At 53.0% G+C, this 20,165-nt stretch overlaps 1 protein-coding gene across 2 annotated transcripts in view; it reads left to right on the top strand.

The window, feature by feature from the left end:
- LMX1B (LIM homeobox transcription factor 1 beta) overlaps positions 1 to 20,165 on the top strand; it is a 79,581-nt gene that overhangs the window by 976 nt on the left and 58,440 nt on the right. For both annotated transcript variants that reach the window (XM_084798444.1, XM_084798443.1), the window contains exon 2: positions 47 to 233. In XM_084798444.1, coding sequence (XP_084654570.1) covers positions 47 to 233 — 187 coding nt within the window. The remainder of the gene's footprint in view (positions 1 to 46; positions 234 to 20,165) is intronic.

The following is a 20,165-nucleotide window of genomic DNA, read 5'->3' as shown; positions in this document are numbered from 1 at the left end:
GGGCCAGGCGGCGCTGACGGCCCGGCTCTCGCCCTGTGCGCTGCAGGCTCCGACTGCCCGCATCCCGCCGTCTGCGAGGGCTGCCAGCGGCCCATCTCCGACCGCTTCCTGATGCGAGTCAACGAGTCGTCCTGGCACGAGGAGTGTTTGCAGTGCGCGGCATGTCAGCAAGCCCTCACCACCAGCTGCTACTTCCGGGATCGGAAACTGTACTGCAAACAAGACTACCAACAGTAAGCGCCTCTCGCCTTCCTCTCTTTCCCCGCCACGGACCAACACTCCAGCCCGGCCGGTCCCTGCCGGGAAGGGCCCCCGGCCGCCCCGCGGCCGGCTCTGCGCTCCACTGGGCCCGGGCAACTCCGAGGGCTCAAAGGGCTGAGTGTCTCCGGGCTGGGGCGAACCATCGCATCCCTGCCGACATTGGTGGGATGCTCCTAGGTGCCATCTGTTGTCCCAGAAACCTGCGCTGAGTGACTGAATTGGGGTACAAGACAGCTCTGGGCAGCCCGGTGGAAACGGTGCTTGTCCAGGGAAAGGGCTTGGCCCCATTAAGGCCTGAAGTAGGGACCAAGAATTTATTTTCCAAGAAAGGCATTGCATAAAGAGCCAAGCCTGACTGTGATCCCCTAGTCCAAGAGTGTCTGGGATTCCTGGAGCAGGGAGGTGGATGCTGAACCCGGGCTGCGGTACAGGCGGGAAAAACCCCTCCCTGCCTGGCTCCTTGTTGCACTTTTATTCTCTGGTAAAGAGAAATGAGTGTCCATCTTCCAAAACCGTTCCATACGGGAATTTTGCTCTTACGTTCTTTCTTAGCTGGAGAATCAATGTGTCTAGGAAACTGCAACCTAGGGATCCTAGTTGGAGTAGCTGACTGAAGGAGTTAGGCCTCCCCAGCCTCCTTTCTTGCAGTGTGATGGGAAAGAGTGGTTGATACAGGAGGTATAGGTTGAGCCTTACCTGCTGGCTTCTATGCTCAGCAGGCGGGCACTGTGGATTTGTGTGGCTGGAGGCTGGGAGCAGACTAGAGGTGATACAGGGTTTTTCTTGTGACCTGCCTGGAGTGAAATACCTGCAAGTGTAATTGTGGGGGGGGGGGTTGCAATGAGGAGCCTCGGTGGGAAGGAGGGTGTGGGGACCCTGGGAGCGGAGTTGCAGAGACAAGTGTGCGCCTGTGAGAACTTCTGAGTGGTGCTGGGAAAGGCTTCTTGGACGGAGCTACTCGGGCGCTTTGGGATGGAGTGGTCTCTGGGTGCCAACACCTTTGAAGAAAAAGGCAGGGCTACACGTGCCAAGCAGTGAGTTCATCCAAAGTATTGTCTCCGAATCCAGGGTCTAGCGGGAAGAGGGGCAGTTGGGCTCAGACACTGCCGGCCAGAGCCCTGCAGAGGGCCTTGGTGGCTGGCTGTGGTAGTGTCCCCCAGGAACTGGGAAACTGATGGGGACTGATTTTTGCACCTTCCTCTTTTTGGTGCCTGGGGCAAGCTGGGGTTTTCTAACTAGCAAGAATTGGGGTGGACTTCAAGGATCCGCTCTTTTGTTGGTCCTATAACCTGGTGTAGGCCTGTCCCTCTGTACGGGTTTTCCCCAGGTTTAGGCCCATCATTGATGTTCCATCCTGTGTCTGTGCCCTAGAACTCTGCTTCCTGAGTAAAGGCCGCGCCAGTCAGTTCACCCACAGCTGTGCATACAGCAGCACAAATAACGTGGGGTAGCAATGGTTGGGGAACTTGGTAACTCAGGCAGCCCCTGGCAGTACCACTTACACCCTGCTCAGCCACTGACCTGGCAGCCCCACACACCGGTCTTTTCGGAGGCTTAGGAAAGTAGAAAGGAACCTCTGAAACTTTGTGGTGGCTTTAAAAAAATTTTTTAACACTGCAAATACTTTGTAACCTTTTGTACATAGTTGCTGCTGGGGTCTTTATGGAACTTCTCCTAAAAGAGGGCAAAGGCACAACACCCGCCACTTCAGCCACCAAACAGCAACTGGAGCTGCATTTTGCCTTAGAGAGTTGGGTGACCAGCCTCCCCACTTTACAAAACAATTAAACATTTGCAGCTGCTTTGTCCCACTGATATTTGTTTTTGAAAGAAAAGAAAAACATCCCTAAAGAGCTAGCTTCTGCCTAGGTGCTAACTCCAGGTGCTGCGAAGGAATTTAGTCTGCAGGACTCGGGTCCCCGAGGTTTCAGTGCGTGTTCCTGGAGGGGGGGGGGGGAACGAAGCCTGGGGAAAGGAGGACCGGCCTTATCCACACCTCTCCCCTTCCCTCCTCCGCCAGCCTTTTTTTCTAACAATAATGACAATTAAGTACCTGCTATAGGCGGGCCTCCTGGTGTGCTTGGGCGGGGTAGTGGTTATCAAGACAATCTTGGGGACAAATCCCCAGGGTCTACTGGCAGCATTTTGCAGGGAGTAGGAGATCAGCCAGGCCTGGAGAACTCACAAGGAAACAATGTTCTTTTACACAATAAAAATATTTTTTATTCATGATTTTTTTTGAGAATCCCAGATGCATATTTATATCATGTGTGCACAAATGCTTTTCAGACGGGAATTAAGGCAAATGGGTACAGAAACGTGCTTTCTTCATTTTGAGTGTGTGCCTTCTCGGTACTGGGAAATAGTCAGCACCCCCTCTACACACACACACACACACACACACACACACACACACACACACACAGACACACACCACAACTTTTGTAAAAGGCACTCCTCACCCAGCTGAGCAGAACGGCAGAGCCGGTCCTTGTAAAAAGAGGTTGTTGGTTTTTTGCTTTTGTTTTTTGTTTTAATGTTATCTTCTTCCTTTCGGTTTGTTCTCAACGAGATCGCAGGCACCCAAAAGCGCGAAGTTGTTTTACGCACCACAGGGGTGATCAATTGACTATTGGGCACATTTAGGACAATTGATAAAATTCACTCTGCCTGGCAGAGTAAAGAAAATGGGGGCCGCGGAACGGGGATGGTTTTGTTTGTAACCTGAAAACTCTCCTTCCCCGCCCCTGTGCCCCTACGTGCATTTCGGGGACTCCTTTAAAGGGCGGGGGAGGGGGACCCACGACCTCCGCCCTTTTTCGAATTAAAAAAAAGGGGGGTTTAGAAACCGGGCGGCCTCCGCAAAATCGCGAGCCCAGCCCCGTGTCTTCCCCCAAAGAAACTACGGGGCGGGGGGGAGAAAATGACAATCTCCCTCCACAATATATGTTGTTTTTCTTGGCAATTTGGTGAAATCGAATTATGTAACTCCCTTTTCTTGCCGGCTGTCACTCACTCGCGGCGATCACTTGTCTGGAAAAGGTTTCTGTCCTAAGGAGGTGGCGGATTCCTGGAGGAGGCTCCGGAAGCGGGAGGGTCGGTGGGAGAGTCCAAAAATCTGTCACACAATGGAGTCTGGGGGCACGTAGAGCAGCTCATGTAGGGGTCTGGGGACTAGTAGGTGTGTGAGCCGGAGCCTTTGTGCTCGCGGATTGCAGGGCTCGTATCCCCGAGGTCTTCCACCTTCTTGTAAGGGGCCTGCCCGGGCACCCAAAACGTCTAATGCTGCGACCTCCCTAGCTCTGTTGAGAGCACTGGGGATGCCTAGGGCCAGTCCGTCCAGTTAGGGGACCCCTTCGAGGCAGAAGAGGGCATCTAGACTATGACTTTGACAAAAAAGCTTTCTGAGTCCTGGGCTGGTTTTTAAAACATTTCTTCACAAGAGGTTCAGCCGGGCTCTTCCCGGCACATTCTTTTCCTCGGAAGTGTTTACCCAGGAAAAGGCTTTCTTGCATTAGGAGGCACACCTCGGCCTCGGGATTAGGGGCAGCAGTTAGGATCTGTGGAGCAAACCCCCCCGGACTCCCTGCCCTTTTTAGCCTCTAGGTTTCGTTTCCCAGCTTGGAAGGCCTCTTCCTAGGATGTTCTGGTGTACCACTCGACACCGTCACCCACTTAACAGTGGGAACCTCAGACTGCAAGTTTCACCCGCTGTAACAGACTAATTCAGGGTTACAGACACCCCAGCCCACTGCCTGGGGTACAGGGTCTCTCCAGAAACCTGCTTAGAAAATGAACTCAATACTTTGCCTTAAGAAAGGACCTGGGGTGTTCTCCCTGGAGCACCAAGGGCTGAAGGGCTCTGGCTGCCAGCGCCAGTCCGGGGATTCCTGGTCCCTCGGAGGAAGCATGTATATTTAACCCCAGCACGGAGCTGGGGCTGAAGGTGAGGGAAAGCTTTCCTGCCGTGAAGGCATTCGGGGCTGAAGGAAAGCATTATTCACTGCCGGACTCCTGGCCCACCCTCTATTCCCAAGGATCTGCTGCTGCGGGATTATTTGTTTGCAGTATTTTTCTCAAGCGGGGGAAGCGACTGTGAGAGTCTACTCCATCACGTGTGTGATTGGAGGCTCCATCCCTGACTGTCTGCAGGCCAACCTAAGGAACACACAGCCATCAGGCACCTAGCTGACCCTCTGCCTACCACTGCCTACCTGGGAAAGACTATCTTATAAACTCTAACTTATGTGCCCAAAGGACCTGCTGTCTTTGCCTAGTACGTTGTTACATTTTGTAAATTATTGTTGTCTTCCTGGAGGGGGGTTTGCAGTTGCAGGGAAAGCCTTGTCTCCAAAGATACCCTGCTGACTACAGACAGGTTTCTTGCCCTGACCAGGCTGGCACAAGCCTCTCTCTAAGCAGATCAGCATCATCCCCTGGGAACCCATTTCCCTTTACGTGAGAGGACTCTGTGAAGGTCCTGTCTCCCTCTGCCAGAAAAAAGGAGCTTTAGACACCAAGTCAGAGCCAGGCTCACCTCCCAGCTCCAGCACTCAGCTGAGCGGCATCCCACCCACTCTCCACCATTGTCTCTATTGAGCATGATGACATCACCTTGCACAGTGGCTTCCAGGATCCCAAGGGGCACCTGGTGGAGCTTCAGTCAACATTTCATTCTAAAGACTTTAGTGTTGGAGAAACTTCTGGTTGTGAGGGTGGGTACAGATGCCAACAGTATGTTAGCAGCTTGGGTTGGTGTGTGGCTCTGTTCTTCCTGGGAGCATGTGTTGGCCCAGAGAAGCAGTTTTTCCACTGGGGAAACAATGGGCATCCCAGGGGTCCGCACATTGCTTGGAAAAGCATACTCAATCATATCATCTCATATTTGAAGAACTGTCCCAGCTTTTTTTTTTTCTTCAAACATCAGATAAGCTGCTCCATTAGAAAGGCTGATCTAGAAGGGGAGGGATTTGGAGAAGACATGCAGGGACTTAGAAGGAAGATAGACTTAAGTGGAAGAACATTCCAGAAGGTTAGAACGAACACACACACACACACACACACACACACACACACACACACACACACACACACCAGCTCAGGCTCTGTGGCCTTGTGATGGGCTAACATAGCTAACATAACTTGGGGGGAGGTGTGTATTGTGACTATGCAGGGTTTTTATTTTTTTAAAGAGACAGAATCAGAGTGGGTGAGGGGGAAAGAAAAAAAGAGAGAGAGCGAAATATAAAACATAAACAAACAGTCCATCAACCCTGGCATCACTTTGGCCGAAGGATAGAGGACACTTCGAATGACATGAGTTACAACTTCCAATTTGTTGGACACCACAGTCAGTCCTTGGCTTGGGTATGGGGCAGGGAGAATGGCCACATATCCCCAGAGCAGCGTGAGCTTTCAGTCAGCCCTGAGGTGACCAGGACTCCAGGCCCTTGGCTCTCTGACTGACCCAGCCAGAGATCTTTAGCACTCTGCCGTCCCCAGATTCTGTGTTGATGGCAGCAAAGAGCAAAATCTAAATTATATTTATTTATTACCACTGCGGTCAGAAGTGGAGAGGTGATGGTAACAGGGGAGGGGTGGGGGGGGCTGAAAAGTTGATTCCGAAGGCAGGGGAAGTAAAGTGGCAGACGGCTGCCTTTCCATCAGCCTCCGGTGCTGGTGCTCTCCATTCATGTCATAAATGTCTCCTGTCATTTGATGCCAAAAGCAACATGATTTGGTTCCCTGGTGGCCTATAGGGTTTTTCTCCTCCTCCTCTTCTTTTTTTCCCCCTGCAGTAAATGTTTATTTGTTAATAATATACTTTAAACAGCCCAGCCTTGACCTCAAGTCTCCTGAAGCATCCATCTTCTTCTAGAAAAATGTTTCAAAGTTTGTGTAATTTGGGGGGAAGGTGTAAGTGACGGGCAGTGAAGGGCCTGTGTTTGCTCTAACTACCGCTGTGGCATGGAGTGGGGGGGGCACAAGGGGCCACTGTGCTCCCAATGGCATCTTTCTTGGGTTTCAGGCCTGGCTGACAGCACTTCCTCAATAGCCTTTACCTTTTGCTTGGCCCTGATCAGTACAAATAAATTCTCACGCGAGTCCTTCCTTTGTTATTCTCAGGGCAATGTTGTCTCCATCTCAGCTCTATGACTGGCAGCCCCCTGGGTCTGCCCTGCTGACCCTAGAGGCCCTGAAGAGGTTGAGGAACTCAGGTTGTGTGGACTTATGGAGGGAAAGGGACCTCAGGGAGTGCCTGGCCCCAAGTGACCCTAGACCTGGCAGAAGGTTGATGGCAGGGTACCTGGCTGGCCTGGTACTTGGTGTGTGGCTGAAGGGGGAAAAAAAATCTCATTCCTGGAGTCTGGTTCTATAAGAAACAAGGGTGTTTGCTTCCTGGCTGGCCTGGGGGTGGGGGGGAGAGAAAGATACACACACACACACACACACACACACACACACACACACACAGATTAGGGAGATTGCTGGCAGAAAAGGAGTTAGTTCTCAGGGCTGCCCAAGTAATGGACGTGCCCACTAAAGTAGCAGAAGGAAGCTGCTTAAATGAACAAATATTCTGGGGGAGATGAGCCTACCAAAACACTGGGGACCTAGCTCCTTACTGCCCTATGGGTGTGTCCGCAGCTTTGGCGGGAAAAGAGGAGCAGTGCTGAGCTAGAATACACTAGATGTGACTGTTACCCTCTTCCCCCACCTGCTGTAGAGGGCACTCTTAAAATGCTGCAGATACTTGGGCCATCCAGTGTGGATCCTAGCTTAGGCCAGGGTGGAAATAAGGGGGGGGGGGACCCAGAGGGAGGGAGGGAGGGAGGGAGAGGGAGGGAGGGAGGGAGGGAGAGAGAGAGAGAGAGAGAGAGAGAGAGAGAGAGAGAGAGAGAGGGAGGGAGAGAGAACAAAGTTTCTGGCCAAATGCAGCTTTGGGATACATACCCTAACCATCTCCTACTGACTAGGGCCGGAGTCTGAGCCTCCGTTTCCTCCTCTGTGAATTGGGGGTGACAGGTCCCATCTCACAGGGGTTGCTCTTAGAACAAAATGAAGCAAACTCGGAGGTGCCAGCCTGGACGGAGGCACTCAGTCAGTGTGTGCTTTCTTCCTTCCTGCTGGGAAGTAAGCTGGAGGCAGGGACTCATTGTCTGCACTTCTCAATTCTGCGCGGGAGGCCACCGTTCTGTTTCTTACTCGGGACTGGTGCCCACGTCTGGATCCCTTGAGAGGGGAATCTGCAAGTTTCCCCGCCACGGGCAGCTATGGATGGCCACGGTGATTGGCAGGCTCCCTGGGACCGGTTTCTCTTAAACTCCGGGGCTTAACCAATGCACGTGAACTTACAAGAGCAGAGCCGAGCTGAGCGCAGTGGGCCTGCAAGTCGCACTGCTGCTAAGAAAGGAACGTTGCTTGTTGAGTGCCAGCGGAGTCTGCTGACTTTACGCCCCCAGCTGGAACTGTGGATGAGGGAACAGGCTTAGGAGGGCCTTCCTCCCTTCCGGGGATCCCAGATCGCGGTGCCCTGACTTGTTGAAGGCCCAGATATTGGGTATTTCGCTTCAGTGCACCAGCCTGGAAGGGTCGGGGGTGAGTGCTTCTGAGAGGCCAGCCCTGACCAGAGGACAGAAAGGTTAGAATAACTCCCCGAAGGGAGAGCCCCCTTTGCCAGGGGGCTGGCAAGGCGACTCGCGGCACCCTGGGCCTGCGCTGTGCTCCAGACACTCCTCAGAGCCATTCTTGCCCTGGATTCTCTTTTCCCAGGAATGGGGAAGCTAGGGTATGCGGGGCCCCGGGGGCTCCTTGGTAGATGGAGCAGGGGCATTGGCAGAGGTTGATGAATTTCAGTGTCACCAGGGGTTTAGCCCGGATTTGGGAACCGTGCGCTCTAATACGCGCACACGGTCCTGCCCTTTCTAACGCGCAGCCCTTTCACCCAGCCGCTGATTTATGAAGGAATCCGATCCGATCCAAGACGCGCTGGGCTGGAGCCCGGAGCCCCGGGCCCCGCCGCAGCCCTTGGGTTCCTTCGCGGTTGAGGGATCCTCGGAGGCTTGGAGGCTCGTGGTGCCGGAGTCCCGGTGCCCTTTGGGATGGAGCACCCACACGGAGTGGGGGAGTGGCACCCTCTGGACCCCCCCCCCCAAGGGTCCAGTTGGAGAGAGCATGCTGGTGGAGAGAACTGACTTTAAGATTCCCGCTTCTAGCCCTCCAGCCCACCCCTTTAGGCAAGCACAGAAGCAAGTCCGGGAGAGTTGTTGATCTAGGGAACGGAACATTGAAGGAAAGCATGTAAGATTTCACCCCTACCCCACCCCCGCGCGCGCGCCCGCCTGAGAAATATCCGAAGTCCTCTTCTCCTGGAGTTGGCGAAGGGGCCCCGCAGCAGAGTCCCCAGCAAGCTGCACACGCAGGCAGACTTACCCCCACACACTGCCCCCCCCACCGCGTACCAGCTCCGTAGCTGGAGGGTTTTTCCCCCTTTCAGATTTGGTTTGCGGGGGTGGGCGTGTGATTGTATCAATGCACAAATATTTACCCTTAACAGACTTGTATCTGTGGAGATTTCGAACAAAGACAGTTTAGGGGGATTACAAAAACCCTAAACCCCGTTTTTCTCCCGGACTTGGTACTTTAAATGCCAATTACAGGCGAGCCATATCCAACAGCAACCAGGGAAGGCGGGAAGGGTCTGGGAGGGTGTGGGGGACGAGTGCAGCCATTAAATGTAACTTTTCATTATGAAAAAGGATTTCTCTGGTTTTATCTTCTAATAAGATTATGTCAGGAACACAAGTACCTAGCCTGCTGCTGAGTGACAGGCTCTGGCGTTTAATCAGAAGCTGACCGCTCAAACCGTGGGGCCCTTTGTCCCACCGAGTGACCGACGGAAACCTGCCTCCCTAATCCCCTTATTCATGTCAAGCAGAGAAAAGAGGCTGAACACCTTACAACCGTGTCCCCTCCACCCCTTTCCGAGGGCGACCGGAGGAGGGGGGGCCTTGGAGGGCCCCAGAGTCCCCACTCCTAGCTTTTCGTTTATGAGTGGCTAGGGGCCTCTTGACCCGGCTAAAAGGAACTGCGGAGGAAAGAGAAAATGGAAGCCCCTCTTGGCAGCATCATCTGGGAAATGGGAACACAACCCCACAAACCTTAGAGGGTACCTTAGAGTCAGGTATCTGGGGCTCCCAGTAAGAAAGTCCATGCAGCTGCCACCCTGGTCAAGGCAAGTCTGGTAAGAGAGCCAAAACAGAGCTGCAGTGGACACTAGGGTCCTCCCAGGGGCAGATTTCCTTAGGTTCTAGGGACTAATGCCTTAGTCCTGAAACTCCTGCAGGTCTGGAGCTGGCATTCCCAGCTGGGAGCTCAGCCTCTTTCTTCAGAGGCCAAATTCCTTTGTTCTACCTTCCCGCAGAAACCCTCTTCTCAGCCTGGCCACTGGCGCCTTTTATTCTCCATTGCAGCTCCCACCTCTTCACCCCACAGTTCAACCATTTGTACGCAGCCTCAGTCCCTCTGGGTTGCCACCTTGCCGGGGGCCCCAGATGCCCGCGTGGACTAGTAGAACCACACCGGTCATACAGAGCAGCTAGAATGCAAGGACTTAGCAACATCTAGGCACAGTGGGGAACCCGGAGCCATACAGAAGCAGCAGGCAAGTGTGATTGGGGGCGGGGGGGGGGGTGTGGGGGGGCAGGTACGCACCTACTGAAAAACAAAACAAACAAAGCCAACAATGACAAAAAGTAAACCTGTTTCCTAGCAAGTGAAACCACTTGCACTTGCTCAGGCTCTGGTGTTCCCCCCCCCCGAAATCTTCTTTGCCCCCCTCTAGGGACACCATCTATATCCCCCAGGGTTTCAGCACAAGGCCTCAGAGTCATAAGAGCAGGAAGAGGAACTTTGCAGGAATTTGTGTCTCATACCAGGATTCCTGGCCTCTTTCCTAAGCTCTTTGGCTGTGCCAGGAACCCAGGCACCCTAGCAGGATGGGGGTACTTGCAGTTCAGTCTCCTCTCTGCCTGAGCCCAGCCTGGGGTTACCGAGAGGAACTGGCCAAGAGTAGGATATCACCCCCCACCCCCACACCCCCCCGAGCCCGCGCCCCCCCCCCCCTGCCGCCAAAGGGACAGGCTAGGGCTGTTTTATGGAGTGGGAGAAGGGCAGGAGTAATGCTGCTATCTCTGGCTGCACTGGGACCAAGCGATTCAATGGAGGAGGAAGCTGGATCCCAGAGGAGTAGGACCACAGGGGCACAAGGTCTGGCCGGTCACATCTGTGGCAATTGGGGCCGAGGACCAATGGATCTGATACCTTAAAGCTAACCTCCCAGTATTCTTTCCCTGAGCCCTTCCGCACTCCCTGGCTCAGCCAAGCGGCAGGCCCTTCTTCTTGGTAAGGGGTGGGGGCTGCGGGGGGAGACTTTCTCCCTCGAAACACTCGACACCAACTTTTGTTTTTTTGGCAAGAAAAAAAATAAGGTTTGTTTGGGAAGGGAGGGGGCATTAAGAGCAGAGGGAAGGAGTGAGCCTGCGGCCCGGCAAACTTTGTGGATTAGGTTTCAGCTCCTCCGCCCCACCCCCAGCCCCTCGATGGTGATTTGTGTGAGGGGGTCTGTGACCCTGCGAGCATCAAACGGGCCCGCGGGAACCGGCCGAGTTCAGAGGGACAGTGGGCAGAGGGGGCAGTCTAAGACAACGCAGATGGTTCCTATCAGCCAGCCTGCCGGCCGCACCCTGGGCTCACAGTGTCTGGCCCCTGGCCTCAGGCTCCTCCATTGGGAAGGGACAAGGGGCCTTGAGTCTTGGATGAGGCCACGGCAAGAGCTCTAATAGTGGGTCCGAATGTAGTGGTCATTAGCCAGAGGCCTAGGACAGTGCTGATCTACCAGGCCAGACTGGTGCAGGAAACCAGAGTTCAGCTGTTTGCACTAAGTGGCCCAGGGACTATTCAGGGAAGAAAGCCCTTACCAGAGGATGATTTACCTGATTACAAGGTGCAATGCCCCTCACAGAGGGCTCTCTCTCTCTCTCTCTCTCTCTCTCTCTCTCTGACAAGGTTTCTCTGTGTAGCCTCTAGCTGTCCTGGAACCTCCTCTGTAGACCAGGCTGGCCTCGAACTCACAGAGAGCCACCTGCCTCTGCCTCCCAAGTTCTGGGATTAGAGGCATCTGCCCAGCTCATTCACCCAGACTTTACTGGAGTTGGAAAGTCTGCCCCGCCTCTCTGCTTGATCTTGAATGCTTGGCCTAAACTGAGTTTGAAATATAAAGAGCCTCCCTTATGCCATGGCAGTGCCCCACAGCCTGGCTTGTAGTCACGGTGGGACCTCTGAGCCTGCAGCCCCTCTCTCCCCGTTGCTCCAGCTGGGGCTATCTGCCTCAGCAGACCCAGGACCTTGCTTAGATAGCATATAAATAGCATATAGCTTAACCATACCTTCAGGGTCTTTGGAGTGCTCCGTGAGGTCCCAGCTGAAATCTCTTTAAGATCCTTGAAAAGCCAGGTGGTGGTGGCCTTTAATCCCAGCACTCTGGAGGCAGAGGCAACTGGATCTCTGAGTTCAAGGCCAGCCTGGTCTATAGAGTAAGTTCCAAGACACCCAGGGCTATTACAGAGAAACCCTGTCCCAAAGTGCTCCCAACCACCACCAAAAACAAAATAACAAACAAACAAAGCCATCCTTGAAACAAGGGGAGAGCTGAGGCTAGGGACAGCCAGAGCCTGGACAAGCTTGCTGCATTGTAGTACCTGAGTGGAAGCAAGAACCAAGTCTGCAGATACCTGTATAAAGGTCAGCATGCCACAGTCCTCTGTAGAACAGTCTGGAGCATTAGCACTTGTCTGAGGTCTCAGGCTCCTGGCTCCTAAGAGGGAACTAGTGACAGGTGGCCTGGAAGTAGAATGCTTTTAAGAGTTTAAGGTGCAGCTCTGGGGCATCACAGGATAAGAGGCAGGTGAGTACAGGACCTCTATCTACAATCCCTGTGTGTGACTCCCAAACACCCCACACTTGGCCCTTTAGTCCCACAGTGGGTCATGGAGAGGCCAGCAACCTGGCCAGGGCCACAAGAGCCAGTCAACTGTCAAGACCTCTCCAAGTTCCATCTTCCAGGGTCCTTGCCTCAGGGGACTAGCCGACTAGGTCATCTGTGCATGGAAAATACATCTGTCCTCCACATGTGGGACACCGAGCTGAGGACATGTGGTTTCAGACGTGTTATCTTAATCATATTTATTAGCCAATCCCGAAGGGGGGGAAAAAGAGTTTGATATTGCTACAATTTAGAAGAGATCCCCAAATCTTCCCGATGACAGATCAGGAGGGACAGGAAGCAACAGCGAGGTTTCAGCTGAGCTGAGGACATGGGTCCGGAAGCACTCTGGGCTGCTGCACTGTGATGAATCTTCTCTGGTGTGAGATGAGGGACACCCGCCTTTCCCGCTTTCCCCACGCAGAGATCTGAGGCGGCATTAATTACCCCGCCCTGCCTAATAGTTGGCTGCTGGAGTGTTTCTAATCCTTATTAACAGTCTCTAAAGTCAGGCATGAAATATGACTTCTGCGCCACACTCTCTGGCATGTGTTTTTCTTTTCCAGGATAGTTTTCACGCTATCTCTGAGCCCCACTGTTGTTTGATATTTTCTGCCATAGGTCTAAAGTTGCCAGCCTGAAAGCCAAGCTTGTAGGGAGCTCAGTCAGGGAGGGGAGCCGGCACATGACACATCTCCCTACACAACACAAATTGCTTCTGATTATTGAGCTTTTGAATATTTCCCTCCATCATGTTTTTATTAAGAATGCCAGCATATTTACGCTTGATAGTGTCTTCAATTAGGTTTAAAAAAAAAAAAAAGCAGGGGGTTCCCCCTTCCATAGCAGTATGTAAAGAAAATAGCTGTCATGACCACAAAATTACCATCCAAGCCTGGTTCGAGTCAAGCCAGCCCTGCTTTGACAAGCCCAGCAGGGCTGGGTGCTTTTTCTACACTTTCCAGCTGCTAGGGAAACAGAGCTGAGGGGAAGCCCTCGGCAGCCTGCAATCTGCGGGAGTCTCGGGATGCCCCTTAGTAGCTGACACTTCACAAGTCTGAGAGGCAGAAGGGCGCCCAGCTGCACAGGATTCTAGCAGCCAGGCCAGGACCCAGAGAGCTTTTAGCAGGAGCAGTAACCACAGGGCAGGACCTGGAGAGCCTGCAGCAGCGGCTGCAGGCTGCAACCACTGCCGCTGCAGCTACTGTCGCTGCCGCCCCCACAGCTGTATGCTTGCTTAGAACTGGCAGCCCCAGAGGCACAGCTCTGAGCGATTTTCATTCTTCAGTGACATTTTGACATAGGCGCTACTGTTGTTTTCATTTTTAGATAAGATAGAAGATGCGGAGAAGTTGAATAATTTGCCCAAGGTCACACAACCAGCCTGTGGATCCGAAAGTGGAACCCTGGCATTGTGTCCCTGGAGAAATTTTCCAAGATCCTTTGGGAAGGTGGATTTTTTCCGCCCCTTGGTGGGTTTGGTGCCCTAGTTGCAGCCTGGCATAGGAGTTCGGTGTGTGCTGAATAAATGGCTTCTGATAAAAGTCCTATGCTTCTTCTGTGGTGCTAAGGTTGTGACTTGGAGAGTGACTACCTCACCAAGCCTTTCCATTGGGGTGCATTTGAGCCAGTTGGCTACTGGGCCAAGCCCTCCCTTGAGTCTCACTGGGACTGCAGGAGCGGAAGGCAGGACATGTTTCAACACTAATGGAGTTTATCTGTGACCTGTCTAGTTCCATTGGGCACAATGTCATTCCATCTTTGTCCTATATCACTCTTGAGAAGTAAGCTTAAGGAACTTCTTCAAGTGACTCACCCCAGGTCACACAGCTGGGAAGCAGCTGATGGAAGGCACCCTCAAGTGTCCTGGGGTCTGAGGTGGGGTTTCTCCTTAGCATCCTTGTTCATGCTCTGAGTACCCTCTCTGTGTCCTTTACAAATGCACAGGGGCAGGGAGGTTCAGAGAAGGAAAGTGATTTCCCAGGATTATATAGCAAGGCATCTGCAGCTGGGCATAGCCCTCCTACCCAGGGTAGTGTAGGCCTGGCAAGCATGGGCAAGGGGCACAGCCAGACCTCCCAGGGCCATCTCTATTCCTGCATCGCCTTCCTGGCTCCGGACTGCTGCTACAGCAACTGGAGGCAGGCTGTGACTACCCTTTGAAGGGGCAGCCGCCTGAGCATGTCACTTTGAACTGCAAAGGGGCCTGTGGTGAAGCTCAGCCCCCTCCCACGTGTCTGTCTCACCCCCCCCTCCTCTGCCCACCCCTCCAGGTCTGGTTCAGTCGGCAGGCCTGGAGGCAGAGGGAGTGGGCAGGGCAGCTGCCTCCTGAGGGACTGATAAGTGAGCAGTGACAGAAGGACAGAGCTGGTCTACATGGTGAGAGTTCGGGAAGGTCACTTAGGTGCCACCCTCCCACAGGCTTGGATGCAGAGATGCAACTCAAAAGTCATATTAAATCCAAATAGCAGTAAATAATGGAGATAAATAATTTGTAAAAAGGAAACGGCTTATCTTAGGTATGAGGCACCCAGCGCCTGGCAAGCATCCTGAAGGGAGTCTCAGCAGGGAGAGTTAGGTGAGCCTGGGGCATTTGCATGCCTGCAGCCCACAAGCCCTGCTGAGGACCACTGGCCATATTTCCTTTTCTTTTCCTCTTTTGTTTTTTGTTTGTTGGTTGGTTGGTTTTTGGTTTCGGTTTTTGGTTTTTGGAGACAGGGTTTCTCTCTGTAGCCCTGGCTGTCTTGGACTCATTTTGTAGACTAGGCTGGCCTCGAACTCACAGAGATCTGCCTGCCTCTGCCTCCCGAGTGTTTGGCCAGAATTTTCAATAGCACTTCACAGCCTCTGAGTTCCAGCAGTAGCTCTGCTGCTTTCTGACTGTGACCTTGGGCTAGAGCTTGCTCCTGCATCTCAGGTCGGGCAAAAGTCAGCCGAGGCCTGAACGATTGCCTCGGGTTAATAATGCTCTTCAAAGAACAGGTGGATGCAGCCTCTGGGTAGGAGCCAGGCTCTTGAAGATTCCCTGGTGCCTTCTCCTGAAGGTATTCGTGTTTGCGCCCTAGCAGGTGTGTGGCTTGGTGATATGTGTTAGGTCTCAGGTGCAATGGTAGATGTTTACAGTCAGTAGGGAGGAATAGAGCAGGAGATCTAGTTTTAGTTTGGGGTCCTGGCATAAATTCTCTGTAGCCCTGTGACCCTCAGCAGGCTCCTCGGCTTCTGTAAGCCTTGTGGTCACACCAAAAATGTTAGTAATCAAAGAACCTACCCAGCCCCTGAGTGGTCCAGAGATGTTATATGTGTTGGTTGATATGTGTAAAGAGCAACACCAGTCAGTGTGACTTCTTGCTTTCATCAAGGGAAAGGACATCTGGCTAGTGCTGTGCCCCTGGAGGAGGCTTGGGGGTGGGGATGGGGTGACATGGCTTGGCAGGTAAAGGTGCTGCAAGCCTGATGCCATGTGTTGGATCCTTAGAACCCACAGTGGGAGGAGAAAAGCAACAAATGTAGGCTGTGCTCCGACCCTCCACACATATGTTATGGCACATGCATGCTGTGGCACATGCACGCACCCCTCCCCCAACGGGCCACCGAGTAAGAATAAAATATCTAAAAAGAATCTATGCAAGGATCTATGTGTTGCTGCTCCACTGGCACAGTGTTGGCTGGCACGTGACAGGTCCTGGGTTTGATCCCAGCACGGAATAAACAGGGTGTAGTGATGTGCACGCCCGAGGTTGCCTGGGAAGAACATAAAGAGCAGAAGTTGAAAGTCATCCGGCCCCATATACAAGAGACCCCGTGTGTCAAAGTCTGTGCTGTTAGGCGAACAGCTTTCTGGGGGTGGGGGTGGGGTGGGCAAAGCTAAGTAGACTGGGGACAATGTTGCAGGTAAGCGCTGCAAGCCGCGGCTATTTGGGGTTAAATCCGAACCGAAAAGGGGCTGCCTCGGGACACTGGGACAGGAGGCTGCAAAGCAGGGCAGTAGCCAGTAGCTATGCTACAGGGCTTAGATTTGATCCTGTGGGCAGGAGGGAGCCATTGAAGGTTATTGGACAGGGGAGTGGCGGGGACGAGGGAGGCTCTTTATGAAGATGATGAGCCTGTGAACGGGATTCGAGACTGGCAAACGGATGGGAGGTCGTGAAGTACACGGTAGGCAGATGGGACGCAACCTCAGGCTGTGGTTCTGCGTGAGGGCAAAGGGAACGGCACAGAAACCTGGGGTTGGAACTTCGGGTCTCACTTGCCTGGTTGGAGCCTGGGGCCTAGGTGCTCTGGCCAGCTCCAAGCGAGGCTGACCAACTTGATCATGCCTCTGGAAAGAGTTTTTGGCCCCAAGGGCATGTGACCAGTTACCAGGGTTCATGTGTGTGTGTGGTTGCGTTACTGTTCAACTCCCCCATTGGTGGACATCTGAGCTCTGACCAGGCATTTGGTTTCCTGCTGAGCCGATGGGCCTGCCCACAGCTGAGAGTCTCCTGGCCATGTCCTCCTGCTTCTGGAAATGGCATCCACCTTCGAGGGCCTAACACATGTGTCACAGTCTCATGGAGTCCCCCGGCTGTGTCCTGACCCACACACGGCGTGAGTCCATCCTGAGTGCTTATTAAACTTGCAGATTCCCAAGCCTGTGGAAACATTCAGCTTTTAGGGCAAAGCCTGAGTATGAACGGTCCTAACTGGCCCAGGGGATGCTTATGCACACAGACATGTGGGAACCCCAGCTTGGCATCTGTGTCTGGGTCCAATGTCACGTCAAATGTATAAACAAGATGTGGCTGATTGGCTATGCTGGGGTACCCATATCCCAGAGCCTGGCCCTGTTCCTACCTGGAAAGCAGTACCAGCCGGGTGGTAGCAGGTATAGGTAGCAAGAGGTATAGAGAGGCAATGACCGGGCAGGGCTTCTCTCCCTTTTCTAGAAATCTCAGGATGGGGAGGGAGGCAAGATAAGAGAGGTCAGGGCAAAATTAGCATCTTCTGGAAGGCAGGAAAAGGCAAAAGCCATGGGGTCCCCCAGAATAGCCTCTCTCTGGGTTCTCTTCACTTCTAAAGGGGCTATGTTCTCTCAACCTGGTTCTCCCTGCACATGGTGAAGTGAAAGGTTATGTTTTGTTATTTCTAGAATCTTTACACCATGCAGATACTGACTCACAGTATCTCATTAAACCTCAAGGTCACCAAGGCTGTGGTGGTGCAGCTGGGTGGTGACACAAGCTTTTAATCCAGGTACTCAGGAGGCAGAGGCTGACAGATCTCTGAGATCAAGGCCAGCCTGGTCTACAGAGTTCCTGGACAGCCAGGGCTACAGAGAGAAACCCTGTCTCAATAAACCAAACAATCAATCAATCAACCAATCCATCCCCCCCACCAAAAGCAATCCTTAAGGCCTGCAAGGTAGCATCTGTGTGATTCCCCACTTCAGACATGTGCAAACTGAGGTACAAGAGAGACCATCAGTCTCCAAGATAAACGAAGCTTGTCCCAATCTCCCACCAGCCTTCAGTGCCTGGACGTGCCAGGCACACAGTAGATGCCTAGACATGGGAGTGCCACTACCAGGCTTGATGTCAGTGTCTGAGGAAGGAGGGGAGATGAAATAAGAAGGAAGTTTAAATCCCTCAAGGAGCATCCCTGCTAGGAGAAGACTCCAGGGAGACCAGGAGCACACCGGCCAGGCAACCCGGGAGCAGAGGCAAGACAGTGAAGTAGCAGCCTGAGATACTTAAGATTCAGAAAGCTCAGCAAAGGAGCTTAGAGCCTAGAGCTCCTTGGCATGAAGCGGCAAGACTGCCACCACAGGGCCATGGGTGGGCCAGTCTTTGAATACCACATCCCATTTCACTTGAGTGGCCTGACTCTGCCTCCCCCCACCCATGCCAGGCACTGATGGGGAGGTGTGGGGGAAACTAGAGCCATGAAGACCCTGCCCTGAAACAGGGAGGTGCTGAATATCGTGGCTCTAGCCAAGGGACAGCAGATGCCAAGAGCAGGCCTGGCATGTAGTAGGTACACAGGGGCTGTCCCCATGGAGTTCAGGCATTGCCACCTCTTACAGCAGCCCTACTGCCCCCTTACTGCTCGGCTTTGGACACTCTTTAAGGTAGTGTCAGTCTGTAACCTAGATTTTGACCTCTCTGAGTCCCAAGTCCTTATCTGTGCAATGGGTACAAGTTGTAGGGATAACAAGAGGAGCTTTGAGTCTCCTAACACAGTGCTCATCACTGCAAAAACTGGGGGGGGAATGGCAGTGGGGGGCATCAATCTGTTTGTGTATGTGTGTATGTGTGTTTATGTAGGTTGTGTGTATGTATTGTGTGTTCATGTGTGTATATGTGCATTTTCGCATGTGTGTGTCTATACGTGAGTGTACATTCATATGTCTGTGTGTGTGTGTGTGTGTGTGTGTGTGTGTGTGTGTCTTCGTGTGTTCAGTCAATGCTGGGGACAGAGCCCAAGGCTTTACTCATTCTAGGAAAGTGTACTGTAGCCTTTTTGTTACCAGTGAACACGCAAAAAAGCCATACCAGTAGAGGCCTCTAGACTTGCCCCCTTTGTTCTCTGGGTCAGCTCCCCACCCAACAAGAAGTGAGGGACAGTGGTGATTTAACTGGTCCCACGACTGCTCAATTCAAGGTTCACAGGATACAAGACCAAGGAGAGCCAGGAGGGTGAAGGCAGTCTCATGGTGGCAGCTGTGACCCCGGGGAAGGGGACCCCCTAGAGGAAGGAGTGATGAATGATGTCAGAGAAACAGAAAGACCTTTGCCAGCAAGTGACACTGGACAGTATCAGTGAAGATGAAGAGGTGGACTGTCCAGCGGATGGTGCAGCCCTTGGCAGAAGCACTTTTCCCTCCCCCATAGTGTCCTGAAGAGCAGGCACCTGCTGGGTGCCAGGCAGGCACACCATTTGAAGCCCACAGCATGCCTCCATGCTACATTGAGGTGCCTGAGACAGGGCCACACAGCATGGGAGTGCCACTACCAGGCTTGACGTCAGTCCCTCACTTCCAGCTATCCAGCCCACTCTTCGTCATCACTAGGTCACTGCCCTTCTCTGTCTTGTGTCATCTTTCTTAGACTCCCCTGACCCCAGCATCACCTTCCTAGCACTGCCTTCAAGACTCTGAACTGATCTCCCTCGACTCCTTTGTGTTGGTCTCTGCCTGGAACCTGCTCCTTTCCCTGTTTTTCCTTGGCTCAGACAGCCTCAGGAAGCTCTCTGTGCCCTCCCTCTGTAGGCTGAGTAAGAAGCCCTGCCCTTCACTACCTAAGCGAGAGCAAGCCCGACATCTGGGGCTCTCCCACTAAGGCAGGGAAATTGGGGGAATGGGACCAGTGTGCAGAAGAGATGATCTGGAAGTGTTGGACAGCTATTGCCAGCAGGAAACACTATGGCCAGGGTCTGGGCTGGCAGATCTGTGCACATGACTGATGGCACAGTCACAGGTAGGACCTTGGTGCCTCCAAGGAATGAGGGTGTACTTCAGAGTCGGCTGCTCTGCTTTGTTCTGTCATGTACTGTCTCCAGCCTTAGCTCTTTTGCAAGTGGTGTGTGTGTGTGTGTGTGTGTGTGTGTGTGTGTGTGTGTGTGTGTGTGTGTGTGTGTGTGTGTACAGGATCTTATGCATCCCAGGCTGGTCTTAAACTCACTATGTACTCAAGATAGATGACTTGGAACCTCTGGTCTCTTTATCTCTGCCTCCTAAGTGCTGGGATTATAGGTGTGTGCCACAGTGCTCATTTTACACAGTGCTGGGAACCAAACTGAGGGCTTTCCGCATGCTAAACTTGCAGCCTATCAAGTGAGCCCCTGGGCTTCTAAATGGGAATTCTTTAAAAAATAAAATAAAATC

Source organism: Acomys minous, assembly GCF_964271855.1.
Source record: "Acomys minous genome assembly, chromosome: 10".
Lineage (NCBI taxonomy): Eukaryota > Metazoa > Chordata > Mammalia > Rodentia > Muridae > Acomys > Acomys minous.
Note: the sequence above shows the minus strand (reverse complement) of the source record. Positions and strands in the feature narration are given on the sequence as shown.